The sequence below is a fragment of the Spea bombifrons genome, chromosome 3 (assembly GCF_027358695.1).
Source record: "Spea bombifrons isolate aSpeBom1 chromosome 3, aSpeBom1.2.pri, whole genome shotgun sequence".
NCBI lineage: Eukaryota > Metazoa > Chordata > Amphibia > Anura > Pelobatidae > Spea > Spea bombifrons.
This window is the reverse complement of record NC_071089.1, coordinates 44155237-44169206: the sequence shown is the minus strand read 5'-3', so window position 1 is coordinate 44169206 and position 13970 is coordinate 44155237. Positions and strand designations below refer to the sequence as shown.

The following is a 13970-nucleotide window of genomic DNA, read 5'->3' as shown; positions in this document are numbered from 1 at the left end:
AACCAGAAGTTCACTAAGCAATAGAACTGTGGAGTTTCTGTCATGGCTGCTAGCTTGTGACATAACTTTTTTGCTGAAGCAAGCAAAAACAAAAAGGATGCTTTCGGATCCCTTACCACTTCCAGTTCTTTTTAGCTCCATCTCCTGCATGTGAATTTTGCTTGGAGTCATTCTTATAGCAACAGGATGAACAATGGCAGTATCCTGAAAACGCAATAATTCAGAAATAAAATTATAAAATGTACTGAGAAAGCATCAGCAATGTTAAATAAGCCAATAAATTTTGGTTGATTCCTATAGTCTTGATATTTTGTAAACCGGTAAACCCAAAACATTTACTGAACATGAGTTGAATACTGCGTACTGTATATTTTTATTTATCTCATCAACGGATATACTTAGCATTTTACAGTATAACAGACATCCAAAAAGTACAGTATGTAGAAAAGTCACAGACACCATGGCTCGCCCCATAGAGCCTGTTCTCTAAGCATGAGCTTTTGAATTAAATTTCCAGTATTTTGGTAAATGTCTGCACGCACTAAAATGTAGTCATATCCCATCAATTGCCCTTTATAGCCGATACTCAAGTAACTGAAAGGCTTGATTAAATCTAGTGAGCACAGCTTGATGAAACAGACCCTAAAACATGAAACTATCCACCACTAAAACACAACATGCCTAATGTTTTTGGTTCTGTGTGTAATGTCGACGCATACTATATTTAATCAGTTTAGGGCTACAGCTATTTGGTCCAGGATCAGAGCAATTTGGTGCTCTTCTGTTTTCAACTCTAATGCCCCTCTTGGTATCCCACACAAATTGAATATTTTTTTCAGCACATGTAGGGCTTTTGAAGCCACATTCTGTATGAATTTTGTATTTTAAAAAAATGCATTTTTCACAGTTTTACGTCTAAATACATTTTACACAACATGTGCCTATAGGGGAAAAACAAGCCAAAATATATTAACTTGTCTCGATTTGGAAAAAAGCCCATATGTCTAGGATTTTAATCTATTTTGGCAGTTACAGCGCAAATATTACAAGGTTTCTATAACTTTTTTTCCAAATCCAGTTTTTTTTTTGAAATTTAGCATGATGGGATTCTAACTGCAATAATGGCCACAGATCAAGATTTTCCCACAAAACTATGTTTCTAAACAGAGGACAACCCAGACTATAGTATCTTCTGTACATTCTAGGTAAAGTGGAACCAGTGGGAGTAGCAGCAGCTAATCACATAAATGCTATTAAAAAACACAATTTTTGAGATAACACTGGTTGTTGCTTATTTCTAATGGAGCGTATCCACTTTTAAACAAAATGAGCACTCCTAAGCATGTGAAAGAAGTGTACTGAAAAAAGGCCTATAGTGGACCCATTATGCTGTGGTGTTATTGCTTAAAAGAAAGATTCTGACATATATCATATTGGCTCAATTACAGGCTGCACCCGAGTATAGGCCACACCCTAAAAGTTAGGTGCTTTTTTTTTTTTAAAGAAAAATTGTAATTCTAAGTGTAATATGTGGATATTGTTAAAGCACATCAAGCAGATGTGCCGGCAGCAGAGGTTGTTTACGCGCATTGCCGCTGCCGGTGAACGTCTGCGGGATGCGCTTAGACAATCTCCCGTGCCGGCACTCCCCCTGTGGAAAGTGCTGGCAGGGGAGGCTGTCTGAGCGCATAGGAGAGTAGGATACGGGTCCCCTGCACCGGCGCCTGGAACTGCATGTCCCGGGCGTCTGGCGATATGAATTTCGCATTCCTGTGCTAAACCCCGAATATAGGCCGCACCCCCACTTTAAAGACTATATTCGGGAAAATACGGTAATCTTTACATCTTAACATTGTAAATTAAGGTGGTAGTAGAAGCATTATTAAAACACTCATCTACAGACACCAGACAAGCCAGAAGGCTCGTTTTTCCCTGCCACAACCACAAGGGATTCTGGGTAGGTGCATGCAATTAAGGTCAACAATTATCACCTTTTGCCTCTATACCTACTTTATACATGGATCATAACATATGTAATCATTACATTAACAGAGAGATGAGCATATCCTTGCAACAACGTACATACAGCGTTACATTTTTGAAATGTATGGTACTGGGGGAAAAAGACGACAAGATAGAAGCCTAACACCAAATATCACTGAATTAATACACTGAACTGGGGAACAAACTGAATATAATATACTTTTTTTTTTCTGGAGTTGAGAAGCATGGGGAAAAATACCACATAAGAAGTATACCTGCATAAATCATGTTATATCAACATTTAGTAAATTAAAGAAAAACCTTTACTGGCCCATAACGGACATTTGGATGTATTTATTATACAGAGAAAATATTTATTCCTAAATCTACAGTTCTACCAGCAGTAACGTTAAATACAAAACAATCAGGCCTAATGTGATGATAGAATTTATAAGAAAAAGAACAATTAAATGTTTTCCATCTAAGTTTCTACAAATTAAGTGTTCACCGTAGGCAGTAGTCACTGAATCATGCAACAGAAAAAGACTATAAAAATTACACAATCCCAATGTTAATACAAGTATTAATTTTAAAACAAGCAAGCTAAGTGATTGACTTACAGGATCAGCTGGTGCAATGTTAGAATCAAATTGGGTCAGAGTTTGTGAGCTCGAAGAACGTTCGCTAAATGTCTCCCACTGCTGAACAGACAGAGGAGACATAAGTCAGCATGATAAGAGAGGAGAGGAAAAAGATCCAAGCAGAAACACTCATGGGTTGCACTGTAAGGCGTGTTAAATATTTCAACTCAAGATTTCTATAAGGCCCCAATCTTAAATGTTATCAACGAGGCACTATTTATTTTGGCCTGTGGGTCAGAAAACACTTTTTTTTTTTAAATGTCAAGGGAAACTTGTCAGTGCAACCCATGGTATACGCACAAAATTGAATTTATTGACTTTCTACTAAATTACAGCATAAAGTTAGAGTCATAAGTCGAGAAAGCATTTTTTTTATATCCACACATATATATTATAGAAATATATATATTATATATGTGTGTGTGCTGTGCAATTAATTATACAGCCAAGTTGAATACATTGCGCTTTAAATCAGAGTACTTAGAGCCACCTTCTCCACCTTTCAATATTCTTTAATATAAGAATTGCTTATATACTTTTAGATAAACATCTATTGGCTCGGTTTTCTCTGTAACACAACCATGTGTTGTCATATGCAAATGAAAATTCATTGAAGGGCTTAATTTGTATTTGCTGAAGACTCGATAAACCCAAGGCATATATTTGGTTTTAGTTTGTTTCACACAGTATCTTGCAATTGTCCTAACATCTACAGATGCAATGCTGTATACTGTAAAACAGTGTTTATATTAGTGTCCATAAATAGCTGCAAGATTCCCATCTTTTCTGCTCATAATATAAGGCTACTAAGTATTTGGATGGCAGCCAATTTTAAACAGCCATAGATACACAAAAGGGAGAAGAGAGAAAGGCTCTCTGCTGTCTAGGGACCAAAGAAAAGTTGAAGTTCTGATATTTTTGTTCTTTATACCTAGAACTTGCCTTAATATGTGGGACTTATTCTTCATGGCACAGATCTTTCATTATTTTTTTTTTTTTTTTTTTTTTTTTTTTTTTAGAAAGGAAACATGCAATAATCACCAAAGCAAACCAGTCATGCAAAGAAAAAATAGGAAGAGATACTTATGTCAGCAGTACTCATGATGTGAATCCTAGATTTGTTTACTGCGTTTGCTGTTACATGATCAATAATCCAAGTGATGTTAAACTAGTATGCACATCCCTACCTCATAGAGCTTATTAAAATAAAATTTCAAAAAAAAGATTTCTGGATTACTGTGACTTTTCCCTATATTTTTCCATCTGTTAATATTTTACGTTACATGTGTGATCATTTAAACAGTAATTTGGACAATACTCGCAATTCAAAATTAACAGACAGTGCCAGAAATGACAACATCCAGTTTCACCTGCAGATTTAATTCAGGGCTGGACACAAGCAGAAACCATACATTTGGGAATACCAAGAAAGTTAGCGTTAGTATAACGTTTCTTTTTTGCATTTTAAGTTGCAGCCAATGGAGGAATTTATTCTTTGAAGAACCTGTGTTGTCTGCATAACTGCTTTTTTAATGTTAATGTTAACACAATGTTATGTTAAGAATCAGAATCTCAATGCAACTCAGTTCAGCCAAACAGGTGAAATTCTCAAAGCAAAATAAGTGTTATGTCACAATTAGACCTCGGTTTACCAAGAGTAAGAGCAGAGTCACACGTTTTTAAGCACACATTTTGTTTAAGCACAATTGTCAAAGCTTTGTATTAAATATGTATTTTTGTGGTGGATATTTAAAATTGTCAGCAGCAGCATCCTTTGTGGCAGAAATTTTGTTTAGGATATGTTGCCTGTGACTTTGATGATCTTAGCTGGATATGCTAGACAGAACAGGACACAGATCCATTCATATATACCTGTGTGGGGAGTGCCACAAAGTTTGAGGCATTTTAGAATTTCTGCCTCTGACATTGGAGCAGCCAGAAAATGTAATTTCTAGGAGCATTTGAGAAATTCAGCCTCAACAATACACACTGCCAAGTCTACTGGTACCAATGGATTTAAGTTATGATTAAAGGCAGCAAAACATGTACTTGTATTTGTGACAGGAACCCAGTTATGATACCTAGTACATGTTATGTCAGTGGGGATGGCAGCACAGACAGATTTAATACATTAAGCAACTCTCCTTACCTCGTTGCTCTGGTTCATCTCAGGCCACGTCTGGTTCAGAGATGGCATTGAAGGGGACTTGCTAGGAGGAGCTTCAGCAGGTGAACTTGAGAATGCAACATCACCGGACTGATCGCCAGCTTCAAAAATATACATGCTGTGTTAATGTTTACAACGCACATGCATGCAAGCATTTTTGGGCCATGTTAAAAGCGGGGCAAAAGAGGCAGCTGCCTCTTGACCCTTGAGCCCACCGCGGTCCCAACTGCAACCGGGGCTGGGTGCGAATAAATGAGTATGTGCGAATGAACATGTGTGTGGGATAGCATGGATATGTAAATAGGCAGCATAGATGGCACAGACAGGATGTTTGGGGACAAAGATGGCAAGTCCTATGCAGCTAATCTGGGTGCTAGGGCTGGCTTCTGGGATGTGCTACCTGTGATCTGTCTGCAATTTTGGGTTTCCATGCATTATTTGATCTATACCTTCAATGGGGATTTTGCTAGTGCAAAGCTGGTTTTGTGTTTAGTTGCTCTGTACCTGCAATGCTATGTTTCATGTGTTATTTATTAATACCTACAAATCCAGGGTTTGTATGTGTTTTTCAGTTGATCTATACCTACAATGTGTTTCCATCTGTATTTTTTATCTATATGTGAACTATATGATGGAGGGAAAGAGGTGTGGCACAGTGACAATTTACGCAGCACTTAATACAATACATATATTCAAGGGGTATGACAAGACGAGAATTGACAGATTAAGACAAACAGATACATTAGGTGGAGAGAGCCCTGCTCGCAAGCTTGCAATCTTGCGTTGGTTACAACTCGCATGTCTGTTTCAGGTCACTCAACGGACCTGCACAATTTGTTTTCTAAATAGTATTGCACAACTCCCCTATCCAGCACGTGTGGCATGAGGATATCTCACACAGAGTCACTGCAGGGTCACAAGGTGGGTTTTTTGGTGCTGGAGTGGAGGGTGTGATTGTATGCCAGGGAGTGGCCCAATCAAATGCTTGCCCAGGCTCCAATCAATATTAAAGGCAGCCTTGAAGTTGAGGTCTTAACCTTGATTCTTAAGAGTGGCTCATTATTTGTCAAAACGTTAAATATGTATGAAACTTAAAATAGTACCTGCAGCATCATCTAAATCTATGAGTTTTGGCATTAAGCTTTCAGGCAGTTTTTCAGGTAGATCATAACCATTTTTCCTTGCCACTACAAGATGGAAGGCAGCACAAAACTCATCCAATGTCAGTGCACCATCCTTGTCAAAGTCTGACAGCTCCCTGAAAATATAACGCACATTTTTGTTTCAATAAAATCAAGCAAAAAAAGAAGAACTAGATAATTTTGACATTTACATTCAAGAACGCAAAAATCAAGTAAATATTGCTAGTAAAACTATAATCCCATGCCTAGATCACAGAGACATGAACCTCTTCTATAAATGGGACAAGTAATTTTCCTAAACCAAAAGAAAACATCTGGCATCCCAGAAGTTAGTTCATGTCTCAAGCACACAGTGTATCAAAAACAGAACATTACATTAGACTTGCATGATACAGGGGTAGAAGAAGCTTTATCTGTTAAACAATAATACAGTAACTTATTTGGCTGAATGATTATGCACGTGCAATCTGTATCTTTACAGGAACATGCTGAAAATGAGACTATACCAGGGGCGTCCAAAATGCGGCCCGCGGGACCTCGAGGTGCGGACCGCGTTTGATCGTCAGCCAGGATCACAAGAGCCCTGCTGCTTACATGTGGGAGGGTCTATTGTACTGCACAGAGGGAGCGGAGTCACGTGAATGTATGTGATATCACATGACTCTACTCCAGTTCTTCTTCCTCTGTACAGTACAAGAGAATGCAGAGGGAGGCCGCGACCCCTGCTGAAGTCTGTGAGCGCCATTGAGAGCTGTAGTGCAGGTAAGGGGGTGGGGGAGGGTGTTTGAATGAGTATGCGTGATTGAGGGAATGAATCTGTGAATGAATGAATTTGTGTGTGTGATAGCATGGATGTGTAAGTGCTGGAACCTAGGCATGATGGGACTGATTGCTGTTAGCAATTACACTCCTATCATGCCAAGTCAGCCAGTACATGCTGAAACCCGGCTAGCTGCCCCACTTGTGTATTGATGCTGCCAGCAGTATGGGGTCTGCACATCACTTACAGCCACCCTGTACCAGCATGTACTGGCTGACTTGGGATGATAGGAGTGTGATTGCTAACAGCAATCACAGTCCCATCATGCCTAGGTTCCAGCATGTACTGGTTGCCTGGGTATAAAAAGTGTGTTTGCTGTTAGCAATCACACTCCTATCATGCCAAGTCAGCCAGTACATGCTGAAACCTGGCTAGCTGTCCACCTTGTGTATTGATGCTGCCAGCAGTATGGGGTCTGCACTTACAGCCACCCTGTACCAGCATGTACTGGCTGACTTGGGATGATAGGAGTGTGATTGCCAACAGCAATCACAGTCCCATCATGCCTAGGTTCCTGCATTTACTGGTTGCCTGGGTATAAAAAGTGTGTTTGCTGTTAGCAATCACACTCCTAGCATGCCAAGTCATATTGTTTATTTTTTTGTCCAATTGTGTGTTACTTTTAATAAAAGTGTGGTTAACACACTAAAATTGGACAAAAAATACAGTAACAATATTTATATATGATTGTTGACAGCAATCACACTCCTATCATGCCCAGCCAGCCAGTGCATGCTGGAATCTGGGTACGCCTGAGATTGCTGTTAACAAATTATATATTTTTTTGTACAATTTTGGTGTGTAACTTACTTTTATTAAAAGTATGGGATTTTTTAAATTATTTTTAAAGGTGTGGGGGGGGTCATTTTCGGTTTCAGCTGAGTGAACCCTGAATGTTTGGTTTTGGTCCAGAATTTTCATTTTAGTGCATCCCTAAAATAAATAGAACTATTTCATTTTTACTTATCCAGAATCCTGAATTTGTAGTCACAAAACTTTCTAGGCCCAGAAATCAGTGAGAGGAAAAGTAAAGGTTTTGTGTCATTTACTTTATTTTACTCTGCATATCTTATTAAAGTAAGACAACCATGGAGCACATATAAAAGGGGAGAAAAAGAAACAATAATGGTGCAGTATGAACACACAATTAAATAAAAGGGGAGGGTGTAAGATCCACTCACAAACACTTGGAGTAAAGCAAGCTCATCAAAGGTTCGGTAGGGTATCAGCAGAATTTTAATTTCTTCTAAAATCTATAAAACAAGGAGACCCACAAATGGTGCAGTGAAAAAGCTCTCAACGCGTTTCGCCAGTGGTCCGCTGGCTTCTTCAGGAGAAAATATCAAATAAATGAATGTATACCGTCAGTGAGAATAAAGTGACGGTATACATTCATTTATTTGATATTTTCTCCTGAAGAAGCCAGTGGACCACTGGCAAAACGCGTTGAGAGAGCTTTTTCACCATCACCACAACGAATTTGGGACTGATTTCTGGTTTTATTTGCGTGTTTGCACACTATTTCATTTATAGTTGTGCTCCGACCAACTGTAAGTGCATCCAGACCTCCCTATTCTTGTTTTCAGTGATGATACTGCACCATTTGTTGGTCTCCTTGTTTTATAGATTTTAGAAGAAATTAAAATTCTGCTGATACCTTACCGAACCTTTGATGAGCTTGCTTTACTCCAAGTGTTTGTGAGTGGATCTTACACCCTCCCCTTTTATTTAATTGTGTGTTCATACTGCACCATTATTGTTGTTTCTTTTTCTCCCCTTTTATATGCGCTCCATGGTTGTCTTACTGTATTGTTAACATCCTGAGGAAGAGTGTTGTTGGAAGCTGCTATTTGGGGAGTATTTATTGTTATTATTTATTATATCATACCTGCATCTCTACACGTGGAATTTGGGTTCCCTTTTTTCTGTATACATTTCATATCTTATTAAAGGCCATATTTTCTCACAGTGAAAAATGAATGCGGTCCTCGCACGTATACAAAAACTTGGACACCCCTGGACTATACTATATTGGACATCGTGAGAATAACTACAGTCATGTAGGTGGAGAACAATTTTTCTTATGGACTTTGCTAGCTTTTAAAAGAAGATATCAGACTGCTCTGGCATTTACTGAGAATCACAGCATGCCTAGTAACATTCAGGGGGCAAGCAGACAGCATACTTACAGACTATATTAAAGGTTTTAACCATTATGCAAATGCTACCAAAAGCCTTCAGGTGGTGGGCCAATTTAAATTGGATCATCCACTTTTTGTGTACGGCATACTTACATGGTAGGGTACCTATAATTGCTTGTTACGTAAACAGGAAAAACTACATAGAGTTTTACATGGCGGTTCCTTAGTTCCTGTGTTTTGATTTTCCAGAAATATTTATATTCAGTATGCTTAATGTTCCTACACTTAATTCTATAGTTCAGAAGTGCCTTTCCTAGATGAACGTCAGACATTAAGCCCAAGCTGATCTCAGAAGCATCATATATTAAGCCACACTAATGCTGTAGGTATAGACATGTTTTGCCGATTTTGTGACAATATCTGTCTTGCGTATGGATATTTGACATTACGGCAAAAATATTTATAGGGTAACATCAGTGCAGTGTTCCGCTCTTCAAGAGGCTTCCATGTTGAGAGAACTAGCGTCTCAAACAGCAGATGATAGCGTAGGCGAGTAATCATGTAAAATGAATTATAGTTAATATTATGCAATAGTCATTAAAATCAGGGCAGCTGCACACCTTGCCATGACTCTGCTGATATATTTGTGAACATGTCAAGGAGAATGAAAACAAATGTAGGGGAAAACAAGCAACTAATTGTTAGTCTAATGAAAATAGAAACCATGAACTACAAAAAAAAACAAAAAAAAAAACCTTCAACCCATAATTTAAGAGGCACACATTTTCACAATTAATACTTCCAAAACACAAACTGGCATCGTCAAATGCAATCAATGTTGCCAATACAAAATTACAACTTACCATATGTGAGAAAGTTCAGGGATAGGAAGTTTAGACTTTGTAAAAAATTCTTTTGCAGCAGAACCTAGAAAGCATAAGATAATGTCAACCTGACCAAAATACATACACACTGGTGACCATCTAATAAGCATGAAGCCCACATGCATCCATTAAATGTTTCCGTACTCCCCTTACCTGACTGAAAGCCCTTGCTTTGCATCATTAATAGTGCCACATCTCCAGGCTATATGCTTAATAATGTTTATGGGGCACCCCAAAATTAATAGGCTTGCACCACAAAAATTGTGTTTATTGGACATTTAAAATATTTACATACAAAACAACCCATTCAGAGCAATTCTACACACACCAGATAAAGTGTTGAAGCAGATCAGAACCAAGAACCCAGCCAAACTTGTAGCTGAGCACTTGAATTCAAAAGGACAGTGAGAAGAGGTTCTAAAAGCAAAACATACTGCAAAATTAAACTACCTAACCCTCTAGAAAACTGCAGACATTTGAAATAACTGTGACAGAAGTCAGACTGGCAAAACCGTACAGATATTTGGTCTTGGAAGGTTTTGTTTTTGCTTTCTGCGTCCAGAGAGCGCAAAATAAAAAAAAACCTGCCATGCGCTGTAACACAATAATTCAAATGGAGGCTTTAGCTTGTTAGTATTATATATTATACACAAACATGGGATTCAATACAACTTTTTCATACTAGGTAAAATCAAGATCAAGTGGAACCACCAGTTAATTATAAGAATATTTACACAAGATTACTGCATTTCATAGTAATAATAAGCAGTAAAACAATTAACAAAAAATGCATTGTCTCCATTTTATAAACCATTTAAATTGTGGGAAAAATATAATTTCTGCAGAATTCCCCCAAATGCATTTGCCCCTTTCCCCACACCCCCAACTAAATGCCCTGCAGGTGATCCACTAATCCCCTGTCATTTCCAGGCTCTATAAACGCTGCATGTATCTGTATGTTCAGTCACCGGTACGCATGTGTGGAAAGTGTCACCACTGATTAAGGTTTTTTTAGGTCAAACTTGGTTTCTGAGAAGCGGTCCTTCTTCTGCATAGAAGCAATCATATTTTGTATTTCTTTTTTTAGATCAGTTTTCAAGTTAGATAACAGAGGCACTGGTGGTTCATCTATCTCTTTCCTCATAGGGGACAGAGGCCTAACGTACTTCCACACCACCATGATAAGCTTTTTTTTTTTTTTTTTTTTGAACGCTTTCATTTTATTTCTTACTGTGGTTTGAAGCCATCCTACCTAGATAAGTCGCCACAATTGCTCAAGGATTACGCTTAAAAAAACTCCATTTGGACCCGGAGCTGCAACAAGCCACACCCTCAATACTTGTTTATTTTTATACTGTTTAGTACACATTTTTCTATGTCTTCTTTTACCACTACTTTTGTATAAGAACCATTTTACTCAGATTAAATATAAATTAATCAGTTTGGTAATTTGAGATTCATAGCTTTCGGAGACAGAATGTTACAGCTTTTGTAATTTGGACATTTTACCTTTTTGACTAAATTGGGTTTTTCTGGGGGTTACCGAAGCCTCCTTAGGTATTTAACTTAAACTGAATTTCATGGTGGCAGCAAGAAAAGTTTGAGGTTAAGGTACAGTTGCTTTTTTACGTACATTAACCGTTTTACGCCCAACACGAACCTAACGTGGTAAAGCTGGCAGGGAGTGGCCCCTGCTGTCTATGCGACACCTACCTATACCAACTTACTAAAGGAGAAAAGAAAAAAAACACGGGTAGGTGTTCATGATGTCACAAAAGCTTCAAACTTTGCTGTGCCCGGGTGCCCCTACCTCCTTTTTACTTCTCCTCCTCTTCAGACTATGCAGTGTATTATCGGCACCTACAGCCGCCAGTTAAGCTGCTAATCACTGGGTGCTACCAGTGTACATGACCAAAGAAGCCATGATTGCCATGAAAAACGTAACCGAGTTGCCTGGAATAATATTTAAGATACTTAACCAACTACCAAATACAAATTGAAAAAAAAAATAATATGTTTGCTCTATATAAAAATAATTTTGCATTTTTATTTGTTCAACCATAATCATCCTTTTTATAATGTGCTGAATCCACACACTTTTATTCAGGACAAACCACTATCTTTTGATATTATATGCATACATGTAACCTATAACATATTCTGAATACATAAAAAATTTAAGGTAATTTGAAAGAAAAAACCCCACACACTTCTGTGCTAAATATTTCCATAAAACTAAACCAACTGAAGAAAGGTACCCCAAAATATATTATTTTCTGTGTTCTGATTTGGAAACATATGCAGGATTTCCATCTATTTTGGAAATAACAGTGCCAATATTGCAAGGTGCACATTATCTTTTCCAAGCTGTGAAGTTTTCAAGTTTAGTACAGTTGGCACTAAAAATAGACAACAGCGTTTACTAGGGTCATGTTGTCACTTTCATGCTGCCCTTGTTCATCTCAATTCAGAGGCAACTCCCCCTAAAACAAACTCCATGCAATGCTTCACAGGAAATTCACAGCAATGTTTGAAGGTTATACATGCAACTCCTGTTACATACATTGTACAGCACCACGGAATATAATAGCACTATATAAACTAAATCACTAATCCCACACACTCCTAGATATAAAGTTTAGTTTAAGTCTTAAGTAAGGCAGACTAGTTTGACACACACACACACACACACATATATATATATATCTCAAAAAGCCACTGTCTTCATTATACCATCATGATGTAGAGAGAAAACAGTCGTATTGACTAATCCTCATGTGCATTGGTTTGTCATGTGAGAAAAGTGATTGCTGAGATAACAATGCCTTCCCACCAATAAGATTTCTGATGATTACATTGTGTGAGGCAGCCCTTGACCCCACAAAAGAGAAAAAACAAGAGTGCACAAAGGGGAACCCATAACGCTCAATGCTGTCCACATTATAGGGCAAAAATATTGGTTTTGCCCATACAAGTTAAGAAAGAAAGAAAAAAAAAAATCAACTGGAACAGCATAGCGATTACATAAAAACACACGCGTGAAAAGCAAATTCCCGTCATCATCTCATGTTACACATGTGAAACATTATGCGCCAAAACCATTATCTGCCTTTGCACAAACTCTTACCTGGGATAAAGCCATTCAGATCAGCCTGAATGTTTTTGAACTGAATTACATAATACTGTCTTTGCTCGTCTGTTATCTTCCAGGGATCATCGTAACTACTGGATTGTCTACGAATTTCGTTTGTGGTGGAGGCCACAGTGCGTACTGTTGTCTGGTCCTAGAATTAAAAATTAATGCTATCTAAAGTATTAACTAAGCATGGTAAGTATAAGAACACCCTATTTGCACATACCAGTATATGGTGTTACATTATACGCCATACAACATTGAAGCAAAACATAGTGCTACTTTCTACAGCTGTTACATTTTCCTTACCCATCGGGAGACAGTAAAATGTAGGGAAGTAATCAATAAATATCGAAATGTTACTTCAATTGTATTCCCACATACATTGAATTAAGATTTAAAAACTATATGGAAGGCATTTAAGCAAATCAAAGGAAAAGGGCTACATGCAAACATTTGTGCGCATAAGATGAAAGCGTTGCAGTAAAGAACATTCACTGACATCAAGTGCGTATAGGGGCAGTGCTGGCAGACATTATTCACCTAATTACATAAAGAGCTTAACATAGTAATGAATCATGTAACATATGTAACTGGCTGCTGAAAAGTAGTTTAACTATTCATTTTCCTAATGGCAGTTGTCATATAGACCTTACCTTTCCATTTGCAAAATAGGCTGTCCAGAGAAATCATACCAAATATGAGGCTCCATTACCATTTAAAGCTGTTCCCATCAAAATGTTAAATTATGTTGCTGAAAGATAATAGCGCCTGTTTTTTTATTTGAGTACCAGTATCAAGAGACTCGTGAGGTAAGACCAAGCAGCTCAGACACTTTTACTTGAAAACTAACAAGTAAAAAATGGGCTATTAGGGAGTGCTTCGCATGTTTACTGATATTTGGATAATTGGCTATTTAAGGATTACATGTTGTGCCATCAGCTAAAAATCTAGAACATCCTTATCGCCATGCAATAGAAGCTTGTGGAAAACGTAAAAAATAGTAAAGCATGAGGAAAAAGCCATTCCAACAAAACAAGTATGCAACCAAATAAAATG

The 13970-nt window shown here is 37.8% G+C and overlaps 1 protein-coding gene across 2 annotated transcripts in view; it reads right to left on the bottom strand.

The window, feature by feature from the left end:
- The window catches only part of REPS1 (RALBP1 associated Eps domain containing 1), a 38923-nt gene that overhangs the window by 10169 nt on the left and 14784 nt on the right, over nt 1-13970 (bottom strand). Inside the window, exons 6-11 of one of the 2 annotated variants that reach the window (XM_053461051.1) lie at nt 12906-13062; nt 9758-9821; nt 5895-6049; nt 4774-4892; nt 2604-2684; nt 117-204 (exon numbers count right to left, since the gene is read on the bottom strand). In XM_053461051.1, the coding sequence (XP_053317026.1) occupies nt 117-204; nt 2604-2684; nt 4774-4892; nt 5895-6049; nt 9758-9821; nt 12906-13062 (664 nt within the window). The remainder of the gene's footprint in view (nt 1-116; nt 205-2603; nt 2685-4773; nt 4893-5894; nt 6050-9757; nt 9822-12905; nt 13063-13970) is intronic. The other variant, XM_053461052.1, reaches the window with a different exon arrangement.